The sequence below is a fragment of the Diaporthe batatas genome (assembly GCF_019321695.1).
Source record: "Diaporthe batatas strain CRI 302-4 chromosome Unknown Contig00003, whole genome shotgun sequence".
Lineage (NCBI taxonomy): Eukaryota > Fungi > Ascomycota > Sordariomycetes > Diaporthales > Diaporthaceae > Diaporthe > Diaporthe batatas.
Genome location: NW_025408550.1, coordinates 6,530,273 through 6,551,016, shown reverse-complemented (window position 1 = coordinate 6,551,016; position 20,744 = coordinate 6,530,273). Strand labels below are relative to the sequence as shown.

At 54.9% G+C, this 20,744-nt stretch overlaps 7 protein-coding genes across 7 annotated transcripts; 4 read left to right on the top strand and 3 right to left on the bottom strand.

Annotated features, from left to right (window-relative positions):
- Positions 1 to 1,145: 1,145 nt before the first annotated feature.
- KVR01_002282 (uncharacterized protein) lies at positions 1,146 to 3,472 on the bottom strand. Its single transcript, XM_044784103.1, has 2 exons — positions 1,592 to 3,472; positions 1,146 to 1,537 (listed from the first exon to the last, which is right to left on the bottom strand). Exons 1-2 carry the CDS (start codon positions 3,016 to 3,018, stop codon positions 1,195 to 1,197), a joined length of 1,770 nt encoding a protein of 589 aa, XP_044647297.1. The 5' UTR covers positions 3,019 to 3,472; the 3' UTR covers positions 1,146 to 1,194.
- Positions 3,473 to 3,610: 138 nt separating this feature from the next.
- Positions 3,611 to 8,134, top strand: KVR01_002159 (uncharacterized protein). The gene is made up of 4 exons (XM_044784581.1): positions 3,611 to 4,040; positions 4,101 to 5,055; positions 5,106 to 6,216; positions 6,279 to 8,134. The coding sequence occupies exons 1-2, from the start codon at positions 3,974 to 3,976 to the stop codon at positions 4,919 to 4,921; spliced, it is 888 nt and encodes a 295-aa protein (XP_044647174.1). The 5' UTR covers positions 3,611 to 3,973; the 3' UTR covers positions 4,922 to 5,055; positions 5,106 to 6,216; positions 6,279 to 8,134.
- Positions 6,541 to 8,134, bottom strand: KVR01_002570 (uncharacterized protein; the record flags this gene model as incomplete). Its single annotated transcript, XM_044786378.1, has 2 exons — positions 8,070 to 8,134; positions 6,541 to 8,015 (listed from the first exon to the last, which is right to left on the bottom strand). Exon 2 carries the CDS (start codon positions 7,243 to 7,245, stop codon positions 6,541 to 6,543), a length of 705 nt encoding a protein of 234 aa, XP_044647585.1. The 5' UTR covers positions 7,246 to 8,015; positions 8,070 to 8,134.
- A 3,467-nt stretch (positions 8,135 to 11,601) lies between these two features.
- On the bottom strand, positions 11,602 to 14,855 carry KVR01_002443 (uncharacterized protein). The gene is made up of 4 exons (XM_044782875.1): positions 14,047 to 14,855; positions 13,896 to 13,972; positions 12,962 to 13,185; positions 11,602 to 12,859 (listed from the first exon to the last, which is right to left on the bottom strand). The coding sequence occupies exons 1-4, from the start codon at positions 14,409 to 14,411 to the stop codon at positions 12,791 to 12,793; spliced, it is 735 nt and encodes a 244-aa protein (XP_044647458.1). The 5' UTR covers positions 14,412 to 14,855; the 3' UTR covers positions 11,602 to 12,790.
- A 918-nt stretch (positions 14,856 to 15,773) lies between these two features.
- KVR01_002420 (uncharacterized protein) lies at positions 15,774 to 16,650 on the top strand (the record flags this gene model as incomplete). Its single annotated transcript, XM_044782600.1, has 2 exons — positions 15,774 to 16,530; positions 16,595 to 16,650. 2 exons carry the CDS (start codon positions 15,774 to 15,776, stop codon positions 16,648 to 16,650), a joined length of 813 nt encoding a protein of 270 aa, XP_044647435.1.
- A 717-nt stretch (positions 16,651 to 17,367) lies between these two features.
- On the top strand, positions 17,368 to 17,697 carry KVR01_002684 (uncharacterized protein; the record flags this gene model as incomplete). Its single annotated transcript, XM_044793634.1, has 1 exon — positions 17,368 to 17,697. One exon carries the CDS (start codon positions 17,368 to 17,370, stop codon positions 17,695 to 17,697), a length of 330 nt encoding a protein of 109 aa, XP_044647699.1.
- An 825-nt stretch (positions 17,698 to 18,522) lies between these two features.
- Positions 18,523 to 20,360, top strand: KVR01_002710 (uncharacterized protein; the record flags this gene model as incomplete). Its single annotated transcript, XM_044782604.1, has 2 exons — positions 18,523 to 19,464; positions 19,548 to 20,360. The coding sequence occupies 2 exons, from the start codon at positions 18,523 to 18,525 to the stop codon at positions 20,358 to 20,360; spliced, it is 1,755 nt and encodes a 584-aa protein (XP_044647725.1).
- Between the last annotated feature and the right edge of the window lie 384 nt (positions 20,361 to 20,744).

The window sequence follows — 20,744 nt, the reverse complement described above, 5'->3', positions numbered from 1 at the left end:
ACCGCATCTTTCGGAATAATTAGGGTGGGACTTTGGTGTCTCAACTGAGTAGTTACATCTAATTGTTGAGGCTTGGAAGCTCCAGGTATTTTGGCTGATCCAGGACGGAAATTGATGGTTGTAGCAGTGTGCCTCAAAAAGAGAGATCCCAGAGTCTAATTGTTAGGTGGAAGGGAGGAATTAAGGGAAACAAATACTTGCAGCATACCTAGGTAACATAGACAGAGTTACGATGCTCTGTGCCAACTTTTCAATTTTTTTTGCTGCCATGCGGTTTAGGAGCGGTATGTATGTGCAGCCCCCCTGGATCGAACCTGTGGCAACGCGCCACTTGAAAGTTTCTGGAATTGAGTTAGTATTTTAAGAATCAAATCATGCCGCCTGACAATTGGGCTACTGGGTTTTTCTCCGAGTGTTAGGTTTCTCTTTAAATGTAAGAGCACAGTCGCTTGAGGGAGGTGCGGTACCTAGGTACCTAGGTCAGGTCTAGATCAAGGGCTGGCCAAGCTGCTCCTCCTGCTTCTCCCAAACTTGCAGGCTCGAGCTAGCCCTATCAGCCGACGATTCATTGATGGGCCAAAACCATCCCCGTCCTCTGTGAAAGAGAGTGTTTATCGAAGGATCTATCTCGACGGTCTCGTAGCACAACCAACGTCGTGGCAGCAAACTCTACGGACGCTCATGGCTTCTTCAGCTTCTGCGCCAGCGGTGGCTAGACCTTTCTACGCCACGATAATACCCTAAGGAACTCATCATAATAGAATGGGATTTTGCGCGGCTAGTTTGAGCAGGCATGAGCAGGAGAGCACCCTTGATCATGAGAGGGGTTTACGCAACGGGCGACTTCAGGATTACTTTGAAAGGTGGCCCAAAGCCTTGGGGCTGATCCTCCCAATCTCACGAACACCACCTTTGGTTGAACACAACCAATGTTGTTTCTGCGTACGTCCTCAATGGCGATGTGATCTCCCAAAATCCCAAACATCTGGTGGTCTGTAGGTATGAATGGCGCGGTGCGCTGGCAGTGGCGTTTTGTCATAGTACCTAGGTAAGAAAAAGACCAAGCTCCACGGCGACTTTGACGGCACGGGTTAATCACAGTGGTCACTGTGCCGCTCATCAAACATAAATGCAAGAACATCCGCTGTTGTACAATCTCATCTAAATTATCTATATAGATCTACCTACTACCTCCTATTTGCCCACTGCCGACAGCCTCCATGCCCTCATCGGCAAGCTCTGCAAGTGTAGAACCTTGGGCCTAATGTACATGACGAATGTCACAACACCAACTGCGACGCACATAATGTTGACTATGTAGTACCCATCGCGGACCATCTCGCAAGTGCCGCCGCCGTTGATGCACCTTTCCTTATCGGCCTGCACGGAACAAGAGAATGGCTGGGTGACAAGCGGGCCCTTGAAGTTGGCAGCTGTGTCAGAGATAGAAGTCGGAGGATGGCACGTGGCGCTTGTGAGCTCGTCGACCAGCCGGAGGACAAAGTACCGCGGTAGAGTGCCGCCCAGGTTAGAAATGCTACACGGCAAGTTAGCAGGTGAACTACTGGTTGCGGTCAGAGGGTCAACTCACGTAGCAAGGAGAGTCATGTAGGTGCCGCCAATGACTGGATCCGCTATCCTTGCATGGAAGGCTGAGACGGCCACAAACATGATGGTGTTCATGAACGTGGAGAAGATGTGTTCGGCAATGACCACGAGCAGATACCAGAAGGTAACGCCTTGCGCAGGGAAGATGATGACTGTGAACTGGGCGAAGACAGCAGCGATCAAGCGCCCCACGAAGCCCCAAGCCCAAAGTCGCATCGGCGTGTACTTCTGTGACCATACCCCAGCATAATACCCCAGGCCGATCTCGAAGGGGAAGTCGATGAGGACCGTCAGAGCCATATTGTCCGTGCCGAAGCCCTTGTCCAGAAGCTTCAGGTTCGTGACGCCGTCGTTGGCCTGGAACCCGATCTTGGCGATGAGGTGAACGATCATGATGGTCTGGACGCTCTTCAGCTTGAGAACACCCCACATAATCTTGTAGACATCCCAGATGCCGTCCTCGTTCCTGGTTCTCTCTTCCCTCTTCAGGGCAGCCAGTCCGATGGTGACTATGATGTAGAGCCAGCCGGCAAAGTTCAGATATCCACCGAGGCTGATGAGGCCGTAGTCCAGAGGCTCGGCGCGGAAGTATCGGTTGGCAAAGTCCTTTGAGTTGAAGGCCAGGAAAACGGTATAGGAAAGGAATTGGCCGGCTGTTAAGCCGACAGTCTGTGCCGTGGAGGCGTAGGAGACGTTGCCAGGGGTCAAGAGCGTGATGGCCCATCCGTCAACCGCAATATCCTGAGTGGCGCACATGAGGACGAGGAAGAACCACCAGCCGGTGAAGTTCCACACGGTGGGGCCGTTCTCCTTGCCAATCATTGCCATCATGTCCTCGACCTCGGAGCCCAGCCACAGCATCCCCATGCCGGACAGGAGCTGAATGGGCAGGATCCAACTCTTTCTCCGGCCGACCTTTGGGCTCCAGATAGCGTCCACAATAGGGCTCCACAGTAGCTTCAGAGAGTATGGGTACGAGGCGAGGCTGAAGACACCAATCTCGGCATAGGACATGTGGCTCTTGAGTAGGAAGGGAACAGAGCCTGTGGCGAGGCCCAGGGGGACACCTTGCAGGAAGTACAGGAGCACAAGCAGGCCAAAGTTCCTCTGGTCGTGCCTGGGCAGGTCGAGGAAGCCATGGTTGTTCAGCGCGGGGGTCCTGGGGACTGGCTCGTCGAGGTTGAAAGAATCGTGTGCCATGAGGTTGTCGGCGGCGGTGGTGGAGTCTGCTTTCACGGCGCCCTTCCTCCGCTGCTCGATGTTGTTCATGTTCTTCTTCTTGCCCTTGGCCTTCCCCTTGGCCTTGCCGTTGGCCAAACTGCCCGAGGACTCGTCCGCAGAGGTGAGCACGGATAGCGGGGAGCCGTTCTCTTGCGAGAACTTGGCGGAGCGTCGGGTTCGGACACCCATAGGAGATTAGTGAAAAGGAGGTAAAAGAAAATAGGTGGCCAAGTCGTTGCAGCGGTCGACGCCGACTGGAGCAGTGGCGAAGGAGAGGCGGGTTCGCGGGTTCGCGGAGGAGCGGCCAGGAGATTTGGGGGTTGAGCGCTGGAGGAAAGTGGGATCTTGGAGTCAAAAAGAAATGATTAGTGAAGGAGAGACGTGAAGGTCAGTACGAGTTGAAGGAATCCATGAAAGACTGTTAGATTGTGTCGCCTTGCCGAGAGGTCTTGCTGGCCTCTTCCGAGGTGGACAAGCTTGAGCGACAGTGAAGTCGAGCCGAGTCGGATCGAGTCGAGTCGAGCCGTCGCCTCAAGGGTTCTAGAATTCTGGGGGCCCTGTCACTCAGAGAGCTACGTTACCTAGGTACCTACCTACTTAGGTAGGTACCTAGGTAGTGTAGATTAACCTGACTGGCCCGAGCGTCAATTACGGCTTACCGTGGCCTGACGACAACAGGGAACGTCAAAGCCGCCCGACCTCGGGTTAGGTCCCGAATCATCTCTTGCGAGAGTGCAGGCCTAATCTGTAGTCTACACACAATGACGGCACGGGAACAAGACAACATCTAGGTCTTGTTCAATATCTGACATGCTTTGCACCCCTGCAGCTGGACGCCACCAGGGCTCTGTCCATAGATATTGCTCTCCTGACCCCGTGACCACCAGCTTCCCATATGAAGATATGTTGATGTATGTGTGCGCTATAGGTCTGGATTGTACTGCATAGTAGCTGGGCTTGGGGTGAGGGTGGGGAACAAGCAGGCCGCTGTTCCCCGTCCAATATGCGGGCAGTGTGAATAGCACTTAGACGCACCCGGCTCGTGCACCAAAAACACAACAAACACTACCACAGTATTAACCCAATCCAAGACTAACAAGACGCGTTCGCACCACCCACGGGCGCGTCCTCTCAACAACGGAATATGATAACAAAGAACATGGCATCCGAAGCAGACATAGACGGTGAGATTGCAGATCTCAAGGCTCGAGGTGACTTGCCCTCCTGGGATTTGTTCGTTCGACCACCTCTGCTGACCCAAAACCACCCAGTGCAAATGCTCAAGGGCCAGGTCCGGCTGCAAGCGAGCGTCCTCCTCACGGCAGGACCCACGCGACAGGCCATCGCAACAGACACCACCGCTGCGGACCTGCAGGACCGCCTGGAAAAGCAGACCGCCTACGATCAGCACTGTCTCTATCGCGCCTGCGCCGGCATCACCACCTTCCGCGTGCGCGACCCGGACCCAAACGCCGTCGACGGCGGCAACGTCCTGGGCGTGCGCATCGAGGTCGTGGCCCGCTCAAGGTTCATGCGCCCCTATTTCGTGCTCCTGAACCGCCCCTACTCCTACGCCCGTGACGAGCCCAGGAGACGCTCCCTGCGCGTGCACCGCCACACCGTCCCGCCCTGCATCCCCATCGCCGCCCTGGCCGCGCGGTACCTGCCGGCGCCCCCGAAGCCCGCGCATCCGGGTGGCGCCGAGGACGCAGCCGCCGCCTCTCGCGCGAGGCGCCAGGACCTCTCGCGCTTTGTGCGGTGTCTGCGCCGCGAGATTGTGCGCTACCACAACCGCGTGTCCGTCATTGCGGACCTGCGCAGGGCCGTGGGCCTGGACGGCAGGCGGAGGGATGCCGAGGAGCTGGCCGAGGGAAGCCCGCTGCTGGCCATCAGTGCCGCGGACACCGAGGCGAAGCAGGTCAGGGTCGACTGGAAGGACGGCCGGTCGGGCCGCCTCGTCATTGGCGACGACGGCGACGTGGTCAAGCTGGTCGTGTTCGGGGACATGGGCCGGGACCGTGAGCTTGCGCGGGAGCTGCTGGGTGACGGCGCGCGGCTGGAAGATGTCGCTCTCAAGTTGGCATCCGTATGAAGGCCGCGCCATCAACGGACAACCCAACCATGCAGCCTGAGCTAGCTGCCACGGTTTGGGTTGGGAGCAGTGCTACGCAGGACCAGCCTCAACAGGGTCTTGATGCCATCAGACAAGCCTCTGCGTGCATAATGGTAAGTAACGCTGCAACATCTTGCCGCGTGGAAGCTAATCATTGGTGCAGGCGTGCTTCTTTGCAGGCTCAGTGTATACTTCGCCGCACAATGTCCAACAGAGACGACCGCCAACATGCTATCACCTCTTTGCGAGCTCAAGGCCGTCCGTCGATATGCCTTGCGCTCTCATGCCACTACTGACTTTCTCTTGTACATTATTCCTAAGAGAAATAATGCGGGTGGTTCTCGCGATTGGGAGAGATGCGTGGTAATATGCCGAATATCAGCCTCGTCCCAACCACCTAGAAAGCGTGACTGATGTCGCTTGGAAATCAGGGCTTCCCCAACCTTTGCGCCGCATCCAATAGCAAACGCCGAATCTGCGAGAGCCGCCCGGCAATGGGTAAGCTCTGGCATCCCAGTGAATCTTCGGGCGGGCAGATGGGATGGACAGTCTACCGCTGTCTACAACAGACGGGTAGGCGAATTAGGGGCACTAAAAAAAGCACTCTACACACACACGAGGCCTTTGACGTGGAAGCTTTTTATCGTCATGCGGCTGTCTTAAAGGAGCAAACTATAGCATTGCATTATATCAAACAATGCCTGCAGCCTTTCCTTCTGGGTGGCTGGGCCCGAAGCAGGGATTTGCCCACTTCCTTCACCTCGCAATGCCTTGCCAGAAGGGTGGTCAGGGCCAATGCATGGGTGACGTCGTTGCCTTGGTCACTGAACAACGGATGAACACGCGAACACGAATACCGCGGTGCAGCCTCCAACCCCCCTTAGCTACCAGTGCGTTTCCGTCCGATTGCAGCAACCCTTACACAGTCACATCCATTGTGACGGTGGAACTGCCACACCTTCAAAAGCTTCATGCTCTCATACTGGAGCCCCTGTGGCTTGTCTGCCTTTGGCTCATCGAAGGTTATTCTATGGACCGTCTAGGTGGAGGCCGTCCCGTAGAGGGCTATCTGATAAGAGCACTTGAGGCTGTCATGTGAGGGTCAACTTCTTACAGGATGTTGTCTTATAGGAGGTCATCTTATAGGAGGTTGTCCTTGAGGGGTTGCGGAGGACAAACCTAGGCACCTAGGTATGCTGCGGCCCCGCGCAGTAGGTAGCTGAGCCGTGTACTTGATAAACAATACGTCACGGGCGATGTTTATAAGCAGTGTGGTGAGTTTGGTGTTCAAGAATAGCTATTATGGCATTTCAATTAGGCTAATTATCCCCCCTAGCTTTGAAATCATTGCCGCTCGCTACCTTCGCCGTCATCATTCAATCCACAAGCCGTGACCATTTGTTTTGTTGGTCTGTAATCAGTCATAACCTCCGTCTCCCAAAATCTTGGGCCAGTGCGCCAGGGTATGCGTAGAGAAAAGAAAGGGGGAAAATGTCTTGATTATAGGTACTACAAGAAGTGAAGAGGGAGAGAAAGAAAAAAAGACGCGGTGCCGCGTCTTTGCGGACGGTTTTCTTTGGTCCATGAAGCGACAGTCCTTAGACCATGGCGGCGAGCAAGGCGGCCAAGGCCACGCCAGCACCGACACCGTTGGAGGCAGCGCCAGCCGTGACGACGGGCGGGCGCGTTGCGGTCGTCGTGCCGTTGCTGGGAAGCGAGGCGGTAGGCCTGATTGATGTCCGTGTGGACAGGGTCGCCGGGGTGGTGGGCACGGGTGGCACGACGACGGGCGTGGATGGGTTTGGTGATGGGACAACGGGCGGGACAACGGGCGGCGCGGGCGGCGTCGCGATAGGAGTTGTCGGGACTGGTGGGGGTGCGACGGGAGGAGTCTGGACCGGGATTGGGATGGGCTGGGTCTCGGTGACTGGGCAGAGCGTTGTCGAGACGGCGACGGTAACTGTGGTGTATTGCTCTCCGGGGCAGTCATCCACGTCGGGGGCACATGATGTGATTGTGTGAGTCTGGGTGGCATAGATGGTGGAGTAGGTCATCTCGCCGCCGCCGCCGCCGTGGCCGTGAGTCTTTGTGTGCTCGCCAGAGTCCTTGGTTGTGCAGTCCTTGTCACCGCCGCCGTGGCCCCAGGTTCGGCCGTTGAGGAACCTCTTCCAGCCACCCTTGTTGCCGTAGTCCTCGCAGTTGTCCTTGTCGCCATCATCACCATCATCACCACCGCCACCGGTACCCCATGTTGCGACAGCAGTGCCGGCCAGGAAAGTGAGGGTGTACAGAGACAGCTTCATGGTGAATGTGTGAAGGGTAGAAGCTATAAGCTTGCTGCTGCTAAAAGAGAATATTGTCGTTCCGGTCTTGGTGTAGTAACAGCGTAGCAAGGGGGGGGGGAGAGGAGGAGTAGGTGAATATGAACAGGAGTTGTGTTGGTGGAATGAACTCGAGAGGGTTGACTTGCTACGGAGTATGCTCGCCTTTTGAACCCGTCGCACTCAACGCCATGAGCATAGACTTCATTTAAAATGTAACCTACCCAGGTAGCAAGGCGTGACTGCGCCGCCGCCGGATTATTCAAAGTGCTATAGCGTGACCCCAGGTGCCGTGTCGTGGAGGTGGCTGGCGTCGGCGTCGGCAGCGCCAGGGGTAAGGGCCTTGTAAGCCATGCCAGGGGGTGGCCCGTCTTGCCCGTCAATCCAAAATAGCACGGCGCAATAACAAAGCGTATGCCCTACTACAGCTAGGGGAGACCTAATGCAGACGCGCACACAGAGGCTGTCCGTCATTGGGCACATGGTTGGTCGATCCTGTTGGCTGGATCCCCTGACGATCTTGGAGATCATGGTAGGCACAGCTTGGGCTATTGGAAGAGGCTGCCGCGGGCGGACGTCCTGTAATGTCCGGTTCTTGTGACGTCGGGCCTGGATAGGTTCATCGCAAGGCGGGCTGGCGGGCTGGGCGGCAGCTCGATCTGCCAGCATCGCGGGGCCTCATCGGCTGCCAAGCAGCAGCATCACATGTGTTGATGTGGTGTTTGCCAGTGAGGCTGCTCGGGTTTGCCGGTCTTGTTTGACATCATCAACCAAACGTCCGAAGTCGACAACCTTGCTTGACGTACGATCTGAAGTTGTTGTCCAGTCACCTGGGCAAGAACTGGCCGCTGCCGGGTCCCCTGGACGTTGGACGATAGGGGACAACAATGCGGGCGTTTAACAAGTGACGTCCAAAATGGTCAGGGGTAGCCTTAGATGCGGCATGCCAGTGCCAGCCAGCCTTTGGCCAATCATTGAGCAGGCCGCGCCCCCAAGACTCTCGTCAATACCACCGCACAGCCTCTCCGATTGGGTTTCAAAACACCGGACGGTTCCCTCCTCGGGCTGCCAAGGAGACGGGCCTTGTTCGGCTCTTATGCTTAAGCTTTTGCAAAAAAAGTGCTGCCGGCCAAACTGCGAGGTATAGGGGGAAGGGGCCTCAAGCCCGCAAGAAAAGTGAGAGCACGGCCTACCCACGGCCCCTACCCACGGCCTCTTGCCTCCTCCTTTATAGACTAGTCTTGATTCGGGTACCAGGAGCAGTTGGTCCAGTGCGAGACGACCGGCCCAGCATGGCAATAACTTCTTGCACGAGCGGCACGTAATTGCAAGACTGTTCAACCTCTCGTGAGCATTCTGTGTGACCCACGTTCGCTTGAAGGCTAATTGTAGACTCTGGGCGCACTATTTCGGGAGTAGAGACCGACTCAGTTCATAGCCCAGCTAGAGAGTTTACTAAAAAATGTTGGTTGAGTCAATCAATGACATGAAACACAAACAATCAACTCCCGGCGAGCATCTACCAAAATGTACCAAAATTAAACTTTCCCGAGAAACTGGGGAAGTCTGTAGCCCACACGGCTGAGTAGCAATGTTTATTCTCTGTTTTCGACAACCCGTCTTGGTACTCCGCCACCGTCAACGCAGAGAAGACGTGAAGGTCTGCCTAGGTAGTAGCCGTAGTTAATAAACCGGCAGGATGGGACCAGTGCATTTGTAGCATCTCAGAATATGGTCAGGACTAGGTAGTTGACAACACAAAATTTTGAAAACATGGAAACTTTTGCCGTCTTCTAACTGCAACCCCAGATCTGCGGCAATATTGTAAAACCTTGGAATGGATGTGCTGCCTAGCGGGATGCTTTGGATCCTGGAGTCCCGGGCCGTGCCTGTACCTACGCCTGTGCCGAGACCATAATGCAGTGCTTGCATGCCACTTAGGCAGAACATTTGAACTTTTTTGCAGCCTACCTCGGGGAGGCTGTGCAAGTGCGACTGTGTCAAGTTTGCCTGCAGGACCACCCAATTGCCTCAAGCAAAGAGGGCACAAAACCGGCCGCGATGGTCTAGCCTAACCGCCTCGCTCACACTAGATATGCGGCTGTCTCAATTGTTGTCAGCGGGCTTACATCTAACCCAGTGTGGCATCGAGCGAGGGGTCTGCTCAGTACTGTCCAATTGATGATGAAGGCTGGCCGCCGAGGCGGTCTCTCGGATTCTTCAATCAGTAGGCAGCACAGCGATCAGGGGGAAGGATGGGCTCACCTTCCTATTCGTCGTGGGGTAATTAGTATCTAGTGTCAATCTTCCATTGGCTTCAACATTCACCCTGATTAGCATTTGGTAGTCTCATCAAGGAATATCGAGTAAAGTTGGTATACCCTGGATTACTGTCCAGGCTGCAGCCATGTCTCATGTCCGAACTGAGCCTCAATTTACACCGGAGACAAGGCCCTTCACGGCCAGGCGGAGGAGCCCTGGAGATGCAAGAAGAAGACATGGCCATCGTGAAAAGCTACGAAATAATGTAGCAAGACGTTTCATGGCTGAGATTCAAAAAGTATAAGAACGACAGCCTTGCTGTTTCCCTGTATGCTAAACTGATATTCAGATCTGATCAAGTCCAAGGTCGTTGCATATCTCTACACTCCGAAGCCCAACACCGTTAACTTGCTGCCGGCAGCTGTGCATTTTCCCGATTGTTGTAAAGTATAGTCGAACCACGACAACCAAGCACCTAATCAATACCACAATGAAGTTTTCCACCTCATTCATCATGCTTGCCAGCGCTGCTTGGACTGTCCAAGCCATTCCGACCGCAATTCCATCGCCCCTGGGAGGTCGAACTAGAGGAGTGAGTACTGAATCTGGCCACTAAAGTCATAAAAGGAAGCTGACCGAACATTTCAGTTGTCATACAATACAGTCCGCAGCATTCATCAAAGCCAGCGCAAATTGGCTCGTCAGGAGACCACGGCCGCGAGCGACGCCCAAGTCCCCGATGCCACGAGCGTTGCCACGGGCGTTGCCGACATCCCAATTTCGGAACCACTTCCTCCCACCAGTGTGGCGATTATTAGTTCTAATCCGGCCGTGATCACGTCTGTTGCGGACATACCAACCTCGGGTCCTCTTCCACCTTTCACCACAGATGTGATCATCTCTGAGCCCACTGAAATCACTTCTGTGGCGGATGTCCCAACATCTGAGCCTCTATCGCCTCCGCCCGCCGCGGACGAGATCATTTCCCAAGCCATTACAGTCCCACAGACATTGCTACTCAAATTCCGGCAGCAATCACGAGTTGCGACCCTTATTGAGGCCTTTTCAGCCACTTCCAAGCCTGTCCTCCCGACGGACATCCCGACCGCTGTCGAGACCATTGAGGAGTCTCCCACAGGTAGTCTCCCGACAGATGTTCCTATCGCTGTCGGAAACTCTGTGGAATCTCTCACGGCGGCCCTTCCTACAGATTTTCCGACCGCTGTTGAGACTTTCATGGCAAGATCGCCCTACACAGACACTACGTCTCCTCCTACCACCACCTCCTAAATCCTCGCTAGGCATTAGAGTGAGCCTTACAGCTGGAAGAATCCCTTTTAGAAACCGTGTTTCTCAAAAGAAGTGACGGTTTTGACGAGTCATGGACTGGACTGACAGTCACGTATATAGACTGCCCAGGTGTCGGCAGTGCTGTAACCGCGAGAATGCGCTCAAAGGCAAGCCTATTAGTAGTTAAGTCCTAGGAGAGTATTTAAGACGAGACTAAAGGAATGGTGCGATGGAACTTATGATACAAGCTCAGTTATAGTAATTTGTCGAATTTTCTTTTATTTTATTTTTATATAGCTTAAGTTAATAAAGTGCTAAGTTAAGTTTCTTAAATGTGTAGTTTTCTTTCTTACCCTTTAATAAGTTAGTAGATACTTTTAAATATAATATTTATTATTAGAGAACTATTTATTTTAAACTTACTATATTTAATTATATTTATAAAAATTAAATATAAAATAATTTTAATTTTAATTTATAATTATAATACTTTTATTTAAAAATAAAGCTTTAAACTTTTATATTTAAAAGAATACTATTAATAGGAATATAGAGAGAATATAATATAAGTACCTTTAGCTAGTCGCTTTATAATATTAAGCTTTTTCTAAAGAGGAGTTAAATAAAAGTATGAAATTTAGACACCGGACATACACATCACATAAGAACAATAGGCCTTTTAGCAATTAGAATTGTATGTCACCGGCCACTCAGGCTAATATTATTTAGTTATAGAACCTAGTGGCTCAGATATGTAATTTCAAAGATAAATATACTTCTTTGATGCAACGGTGGGGTTCACCAATATATGGCACACGTGATTTTATTCATACCAGCTATCCATCGCGATGATAACCATCATATGATGATGAGAGATCATTTCGACCAGAATTTAGGTCATAGGTAATTGAATTGCAATTTGAAATGTGGATTCCCTGGTATGTGTCCAATATCCGAATCGGAAGTTGCCTCCAGTTGAATAACGCCAGCCAATTGCCATGTAGTAGATCAAGATGACCAAGCTGGAACAGTAGTATTTGAAGTCAGACCACAGATGTCACGACGCCCAAGAAGAGGTAACACCCGACGGAATCCGTGTTGCTGCGTGAGCCGGCACGAGCATGTAGCGCAAGGATTAAACAAGCACTCGGGAACAAGGGGATCGACAGCATGATTTGAGCTCGTTGCACAACTAGTCTCTAGGGCTCAATACCAGTCAGAATGTGCATGATAAGTCTCCCGAACAAATTCGGACGCAAGTGCGGCAGAAGGACCAGGGGGCAATGTCCTTTCAGAATCCACCTCCTCTTGGCCTTCCCCCGAGTGAGCCAATATCGGCAGACCAGAACACCCGGGCAGATCGCGCACCAGAAGCAAGTCAGATTCGACTCCTCAATGGAGACCTCCAGGAGACCTCCAGGAGACCTGAACGGAGTGGGTGCTTGGGGTGGTGTTGTACGAGGAGATGATTTGAGAAGGTGGCAAAATTGCTGTCGCTTGGACGCATTCGCGTGCCGAGTGCACCTTGAGAAGTAATCGAGGCGCATCGGCATGACCTCAGATGTTGTTGGCCGCATGACATTTCATATTCCTTGGGCAACAGACTCAATCTACTGGCTGCGGATTTTCGAACCTACAACTTTGAACAGAGCCTGTGCATCCTTCGGATGTTGTGGTAGTTGATCTCAGGTGATTAAGACAAAGTCTTCGCGGACTTCAGAAGTGGCAATAGGTCCCGACCATATGTGATTCGCTGGGGGGCTGCATAGTGCGACAAGCGCCTGTTGTTATGATCCCCACTGTCATCGGCAACAACATAACAGAAGGGAACAAGGGGATGTTGGTGCCAAAGGACCGAGAGTGGTGCGCTAGATGACATGTGGAAACAAGAAGGCATAGCCACCTTTTCGATTGGGTCGGCCGGTCACATGGTAGAGTGTTCGTTAGTCCTCCCCTTGTGAGAGAGTGAAAGAAACTATTTACTGACGCAAATATCGCTCCGGATAATCCATTTCTCTCCAGCAGTAACCTCGCGCCCTTCGTGCTAGAGTTTGAGCCGTGGTTAGCAATACTATCCCGACGAGGCATGGATGAGCCGCATCAATTATCGCCACAGTAATTTCGCAGCCACAGACGAAGGACTCACAAGCATGCAGTCATCCCCGTGTTTGTGAAGCAGAACCATGCCTGTCTCAGGCGCCACGGCAACTTCTTCCTTGGCCACCCTTCGGTCATTGGGAAAGAATACCGTCTCACCGCCTCGACATCCGTCCGCTGCCGAGGTGAGATACAGCAGCATAGTCCACGTTGTCCTGGTAGTGACGGGTTTTCCCCGATCGAATTCGGAGACAATAGTATTGGAATCGTCGTCTGCAATGGATCAGTCACCAGAAAATACATGAATGTCCAGGGCGAGCTGTCTCGGCCTCCAGTGGGGAAGGCGACACCAGGCGTTGACGTTGTGCAACTTCGCGATGGGCAGCGAGGGTAAAAGCAGATGAATAGATGAAACTGAGCGTGCATCGCGATCTGTAAGTGATCAGAGGCAAAGACGAAAATGAATGCGAGGCGTGATCGGTTGGGGGGTTTCTAACGCAGCTCGGCCTGATGGTTGGGGCGAGACGACCCTCCCTGCCCGCAGCCGCTCGTCCCAGAGCCTGCATAGACTTGCCGCAAAAAGGAATCCAAAGGTGTACCTGCCCGTGACCTCTGGCGAGCATACTTAGATATGCACATGTATAGGGAAAAGGGATAGTCAGGGTGGTAGCGGAGGATCGAGCTTGGCGCGGCCGCATCAAGGGCCCAGTCCCTCGAATTTCCCATGCCGATTTCTGGCATTCATACATCGAGATGCCGAATTCGATGACAGGTTGCAGACACTATCTGCAATTTCTTGCATTAGCCGAGTCCACTTGGGTCTCGGCCGGTCCAATGCATTTGTCCCACCCAGGTTCGTTGAAGATAGCAAACACAATATGCTGTGCGGGCGATCTGCGCTCGGCAGCAAGATAGCCGAATAGCGCGACGACGGAAGGAGAAGAGACAGGAGACAGGATCGTGCTTGAGCCCATTTAACCTACAGTGTGCGTCAAAGAATTGTTTCGGCTTGTATCTATATATCCGGATATTGGGGGACAAGCCAACGGGGTCTCCGCCCCTGGACCATTGTGCAGCAGGCCAAGTGTCAGCGGCCGAGGAGAACCATGTGGTGGCTTGACGATAGACACTCACCACAGCGATCTCCAGTCATCGCCCAGCAGCACATCCCGCAGACCTGTGTCAAGCCACAAACGGTTGGCAAAACCCTGGTCGTGGACCTGAAACCGGTCATTCACCCTGACAGCATCCCCTCGTCTAGGCTGACCGGGCGTGGTGGTGAGCGGCAAGGTGCGCAAGAAGGAGGCATAGTCCCGGCAGAGCGACTTTGGCCAGAAGTTCCTGATGAGGACGACCCTGTCATCCAGGAGCGACTCGGGCTGCAGGTCGATTAGGGGGAGCGGGGGTTTAAAGGCAGGCCAGGAGGGTGGTTCAGCAGCTGCGGCCACGCTCGGAAGCTTTGCTTTGGCGACAGATTTGCTGGCCTTTTGCTTGGGCATATCGGATTCCTCGATGGGGAATGGCGATATGCAGCGGGCGCAGGACGGGATATCTGCCCGAAAGCAGGTGGTCTGGTGGTTCGCTGGACAGGGGCCTTTCCGATGTGTCTTGACCTAATGGGTATTTTGCCTTGAATGGGACGCACGCAGCCTGAGTAGCCCGGCGTGGGCGTCAAACCCCTCTGTGGGTGTCGACGACGACGAGAATGCCGGCTGTGACGGAGGACAGCCGAGAGGGTGGAACAGCAGCCTCGATGCTGTTGGTGGAGGGAGGCTGCAAAGTTTTCTTGTCGTCTCGTCGTCTCGTCGTCTCATGCGCCGCACCAGCTGCAGGACGCTCGTGTGGAAGGGGAGAAGGGAGGAATGGCAACTTGTCCTTGCTTCTGTCCTTCTTGTTGTGTCTGGGTTTGGGGTGCGGGAGGTTGGTTGCACGTATGTACAGCCGTACAGCAGGAGCAGGCTGTGTCACCACTGCAGCAGCACTAAGCTTGTCAGACAGGGTCTTTCCTCCACCTGGAACCGCTCCCTCCAACCAGCCCCCTCACATGCAGCGGCCGACTTGCTTCTTCTCCTTGCCACGACCACGTCGACGGTACCTTGGAGGACAGAGCCAGAAAACTGAGAGGATGCCCACAAAAGCATTGCCCCCAAGCTCTCGAGAACACCTGGCCCGCATCACATATAATTAGGAGCTCGTGTGGCACCACAGAGCCCAGACACGCCCCGTTTCCCCGCCTCGGCAATCTCGAGAACGCCCCCCCCCCCGGCCGTTTTTTGCTCGCAACGGCCTGCATCACCACGCCTCCATTGGACCGCCTATTCGGTCTGTGTCGAATGCCAGGCAGGCGCATGGATTATGCTATGTAGGGAGCAAGGCTCCCTGCGCCCCTCTATCTTCTTCAGCAGTAACACACGACGATCAGTCGCCTGCAGAAATCTTGTCCTCTGAGCCGCTTCAGGCGCTCAGACCTGGACGGTGGGTTCATGTTTTGCTTTTCCTCCCTGGCGGCAGCCACTGGGCGAACGCTTCATAACAAGGGCAGGCCATTCGTGAGTGGTCCTTACCCGGAAGTCTGTGTATGCATGCGCTTCAACATCTCGCTGCACGAAATATTCGAGTGGAGATTCGACGCTGCTGGGAGGGGAGGCCATGTCCTTTGGTGCAGTAAATTTTGGGATTCATCAGGCGTCGGCACTCAGTAGGGTACATCTTGTGACGTCTGTCGTCTCTACAGCTCGACTGGTATAACATCCGCAGCTTCCTGCTAGCCGATCCACGAGGCTGGGACGCCAGGAGTCCATCGTGAGCCTAGATCCCTCCTGGACCCCGATCGTCTTGATCCCCTGGCCATCGTCAACATCATGAACTTTAGCACCCTAAGAGACATCTACTTGGAGGAGAGCCTCCGTGTCCTAGGATACGGTGACCCAGATCGCCAGCCACAGGACTTGCCTTTGATATCTAACCAGTATGCTCTCGACCGGCTCGACGAACTGCCAGAACTGGGGTGCATCGCTGCCCTACAGTCCAGGCAGGAGAGGGCCAGACCGTCGAATGAGGTAGAGACGACCCTCAAGGCAGTATGCTGCTGTGCCGGGCGGCCCCTGGTGGAGGCTTTCGCGGTAATTGCCGCTCTGAAGAGGCTTACGAGGGCAGGCAGCGCCGACGCTATCTTCACAAACCACCAGCATCTGATTAAGTGCCTGGTCCAGGTGCGGGAGTCGCTCGCCTACTGGGAGGAGAGCATCGGCGCCGCGGCCTTCGGCAAGAAGCACACCCGATCGCGAGACGTCCGGCATGAGTATCTAGGACACACGTTCCGGCTCGTCTACGTCATCGCCGATGTCTCATTCCCCGAGAGCCTCAGGGAATATACCGAGGCCATGTCAGAGGTGCTGAAAGAGGGCGATCTGCAGCAGCAGTTTGTCCTTGACAGCGAGGTCACATACGCTCGTTCCAAGGAGCGGACAAGAGCAGGGCTGATCTCACCACACCATCAATGCCCGCGACGTTTTGTCCCACATGGACTTCAGAAGTTGACGCCGCACTTTTACTACAACCCGGACCTGTACGGGCACCTGCAAGTGGCAAATGAGGCCTGCATAAAGCAGCGCAAAGGTGTGTTACCCGGGATGCGCTGCCGACTGACGAGGTCGAGAACTGGCTAACCCATGCCGCGTAGACCCTCCCGAAGCATTCCTGAATCTGGGGAGGCTCAACACGTGGGATATACTCTGATGGTGGGCAAGGGCCGGGGGTGAAGGCTTGGGTGCGCCTGGGCATGCTGTGTTCGATAGTCTGATAGTCTGGTGGTCTGGTGGGTCTGGTGGTCAGGGCCTGTAAGTGAAGTGCTGGGGGTGGCTTTGCTCGAGGGAACGGTGGATGTACGGAGTAAGTGGTGTGGTTGGTCCACCTCTGTAGTTTCAAAAAGCACGACAGCCCATCTGTTATGCGATCCCTGCCATGTGCTTTTTTACTTAAGCGGTACTTGCATGTAGCGCGGTTTGGAGTCGCGCCTCCCCCAAGCTACCTAGGTGGCTAGCTTGCTGACCCCAACCGCGAGGGCAAGCTTGTCGCCAGACCACCAATCCAAACAAAAAGTTGCGAATCGGACGTGCTCGTGACGGTATTCGAGATCACCCAGCCCGGTCCCCGCATCTGCCGCCATTCCAGAGCAGGATGCCTATTCTGGCGAAGCTCCTCTCGTCCTGGCTTGGGACCGACGAAGCGGCTAAACCGCCCTCGCAACAAGCCGTGCAAGCACCACCTCCGCCGCCACCACCACAGCCGACCTTGCAACCCCAGATCCATGAGCCGCAACACACGCCAGAGGAACAGTTCCGCCGCTCAGCAAAGCAATTAGGCCTATTCGCTGCCGGGGCTGGCTTCCTCACCCTCTCGACCCTGATCACGCGGCGGGCTGTCGCGCGCAGGATGGTCGAGTCGGCCCCGAGGATGTTTCAGCCGAGCCACCATGGCCCAGGCATACCACCGCGGGGGCAGAAAGATAAGGGAGACGACGCGTTCGTGGCGGTAGAGGCTCTCGGCCTGGCAACGCTCAACGTTTTCAGCTTCGGGGTCATGATGACGGGCGGCTTCATGTGGGCCTTTGACATCTCCAATATAGAGGACCTGAGGAGGAAAGCAAGGGCATCACTGTACGGAGTGAACGGCGTGGTCGACTCGGCTGCCGAGCAGCAGGTCGAGGAGTGGGTAGCAGAAGTCCTGTCTAAGAAGGAGAAGCGCGAGAGGGAGAGAGGAAGCGATGGCAAGAAGAATGGATGAATCAGGACCGCCTGCTTCGGCCACAAAGCCTGCCTTTTCACAGCACTTTCTCAGCTGGTCTGCCCGACGTGGCGGCAAGGTCTGTCCAAGTGCTAGCGGCGCGCCCGGAAGCCAGCCACAGGAGCCCATCTAATGAACCCCCCCTAATTGCATACGAGGCACCAGTCGGTCCATGCGTGCTGCGCACCCTCGACCGGGCCAGAGAAGGGCACTGGTCGGACGGGAAACCCCTCGTGGCGCTTGGGATGTGCATCGTCCTGCCATTCGTGCTGGGCTATGGACAGCGGCCCCCGAATTTCCGGGCGTGTCGGCCTGATCTAGACTGGATCCAGGATCGCTCCGCACTGATACGCAGCGGAGCTTCCCATCGGTGCAGACAGACGCTTGCCAACCACACATTGATTAGTTCGCCACAATGGCTTGCTGTATGGCTTCTGGATTCTATGTCAAGGGTCTCTTTTGAATTGCTTTTCGCTTCCTTCCACACCCAGTAGGGTTACTCTGATTGGCCCCGGATCAGTTTCCGTTGTTGATGGCTGGCCGGTGTTCCTCAATATCAGACTCCACCAACCCCCCGGTCGTTGACTTTAGACATGCATTTGTCTTGTCAGACAGACTGTGCGCTCTCGGAATCCATCTGTATACTCAGACGCACGATAGGAGATGGGTGGAGAGCATGTACCGCCATAAATGCAACCCATCCTGGACCCGGGTTTTGCCGCCATCTGGTTATGGGACTCCCCTCGCCCAGTCTCTCTTCGGATACACTCTCTCAGGCGTGTGCCAGTGCCAGTGCCGTTGCAAGCCAACATTCAATGACCAGTCATGACGGTCGAAATCACCATCGAGGTCGAATACTATCGCCCTGTCCACGTCGACAGCTCTTCCACAACGCTCCTTCTACAATCCCCCGTCTCTCCCGAGCGCCAGCTTGACAACGGGATTCTTGTCCGGCAGGACCAGGGGCAATTCAAGAACGCGGTCAGCTTTAAACCAGCAGCACAAGTGCACAAAGTCAGCCGTGGCTATCACAGGACATATGCGCATGGCGTTCTCATCCAGTCCAGTCCAGACCGAAGGTACCGCAAGGGCGATCGAGTCTGGCTGACGGAGACAGCCCACGAGGATAGAAACGTGTCAGTCCAGAATCAGACTAGCATCATCGCCGTTAACTTGCGCACATGGACGCCCATGACCATCGCACTGAGCCACGTGTGCTGGGTTCCGAAATTCCGCAAGATCGAGCGCGGTGAAGATGAGGAGGAGCTCTTGACCATCTCCGGCCCACCAGTGAGAAAGCAAGATAGAAAATTGTATCTTCTCGCCATTGTTCAGCGTCTCAGACTGAGTAACGACAGTACTGCTGTTGAGAGAGTTGAACTACGAGAAATTATCGAGCAGGACTCCTTCAAGTACCAAAACCTAACAGCACTTCCCGACGGAAAGCGGACGATCTCTGAATTATTCCATCGCAGTCTTGCAGCCGTGGCACCGGCCTTCTTCCAAATGGGTCCCCAATCATCAACCACGCACCTGTCAAATACGCCAATGCCACAAGTCGGGAGAGCCCCAGACCAGTCTATGAGTCTGGTTACCCCGCCGCCTGAAGAGCATCTCACCCAGGAGGGCTCCCCTGACTTCAGCATCAGCCTTCCGCACATCGAGGACGAAGTTGACCCGGACGTGAAGAGGAAAATTGAGGAGCTTCAGCGTGTGGTCGAGGCCAAGAAGGCCCGGAAGTGCAAACCCCTTCTGCCAGCCGCCCCGGTAGGTCAACTTACTGCCCCTGCCCTGCGAGGGGGGGAAAGGAGCGACGTGGCGCACGTTGACGAGCAATGACCGGGGCACAGCCCCCAGCAGACATGTGCAATCTCGGGGAACGGTGCCCCACTCCACACCGCGTCTTCTTCCACGCAAACCGGCCCAGCCTCGAGAACCCGTTCCCACGACACCACCACCGGCCGGACCACGAGTGCCAGATCGGCGCGGCGCACGCGGTCCACTGCGTCTTCAGGTTCCTGGAGGGCAGGAACGTCCCGGACAAGAGGCTGTGCATCATCCCGGCCACCGTGAGGCACCACTGCTGCGAGACGAACGCGAGGCCCGTCAACAAGACCTTCCGCCGCAGGCCCGAGATGATCGACGGCGGGCACGGCAGCGTCCAGGTCACGGGCGGCAGGGGCACCGTCAGCGTGGTGTCTGGGCAGGACCTGGAGACGGAGCAGCACTGCGGTGTCCCGTTTGAGGTCCGCCCGATGCCGCTGGTGCCTGAGCGGGATCTGGATGAATTGGGGTGGCAGCTGTATAATAAGGTCCGGGGGTTGGCCGACGGCGCCGTGCGGTCCTCACCCGTCGACCACGCCGGTGACTGTGATGAAAGCGACGACGAGGCCACCGATCAGTGTCAACTCCATGCCGTCCCTGGGCTCTCGCGGGAACACGAGCAGATCCACCAGGGTCGGCCGTGCCTGCTGGCCAACCCGTCCCCCGGCGCACCACCTTCTGCCCAGACCTCGCCGCCACCAGGCATCGGCTCGGCTGCTTCCCGCCCGATTGTCCTAGATGGGGAAGATGAAGGTGGAGAAGAGCCTGACGCCTTTGGAGAACGGCATTTCTACGGGGACGATGGCTTCGACGAAGAGATGGAACTGGATGAACACTGAGACTGATGTGGATGCGTCCTGGAAACGGACGGACGGGTTTACACTCACTTCCGAGCTTGGGGCGGCACCCTCGCGGTTTCCATTCGGACTGGCTCTGCACGACGACACACGTCTTGTCTCCTTTTGCTTGCCTCCTGAATGTTTCCAGACATATGAGAGGTGTCATGTTTGGATTCCATGCGATACACCGCAAAGTTGACACATCGGGAACGTGAGCTGAGAAAAGCGATCTTTTTAGTGGCAGCATGCCGCCAAACAAGATTGCCATGCTCAAGGGGTTTCCAGTTTGCGCCCCTGAAATGGGGTTGGTCCCGACTTATCATGCTTGTCTATTAAATGCCTCTTACTATGTTAATGTCTTGTTCTACCTAACATCAAAAGTTT

What these genes read in the sequence shown, in the direction of transcription:
- KVR01_002443 (XM_044782875.1), bottom strand. Translation starts at nt 14,411, where the DNA reads ATGCCCAAGCAAAAGGCCAGCAAATCTGTCGCCAAAGCAAAGCTTCCG. An exon ending in GATGACTGGAGATCGCTGTG is followed by an intron (nt 13,973 to 14,046) that starts GTGAGTGTCTAT and finishes ACAATGGTCCAG; the next exon opens with GGGCGGAGACCCCGTTGGCT. An exon ending in ACGGGGATGACTGCATGCTT is followed by an intron (nt 12,860 to 12,961) that starts GTGAGTCCTTCG and finishes CTCAAACTCTAG; the next exon opens with CACGAAGGGCGCGAGGTTAC.
- KVR01_002159 (XM_044784581.1), top strand. Translation starts at nt 3,974, where the DNA reads ATGATAACAAAGAACATGGCATCCGAAGCAGACATAGACGGTGAGATT. An exon ending in TGCAGATCTCAAGGCTCGAG is followed by an intron (nt 4,041 to 4,100) that starts GTGACTTGCCCT and finishes AAAACCACCCAG; the next exon opens with TGCAAATGCTCAAGGGCCAG.
- KVR01_002282 (XM_044784103.1), bottom strand. Translation starts at nt 3,018, where the DNA reads ATGGGTGTCCGAACCCGACGCTCCGCCAAGTTCTCGCAAGAGAACGGC. An exon ending in TACATGACTCTCCTTGCTAC is followed by an intron (nt 1,538 to 1,591) that starts GTGAGTTGACCC and finishes CTTGCCGTGTAG; the next exon opens with CATTTCTAACCTGGGCGGCA.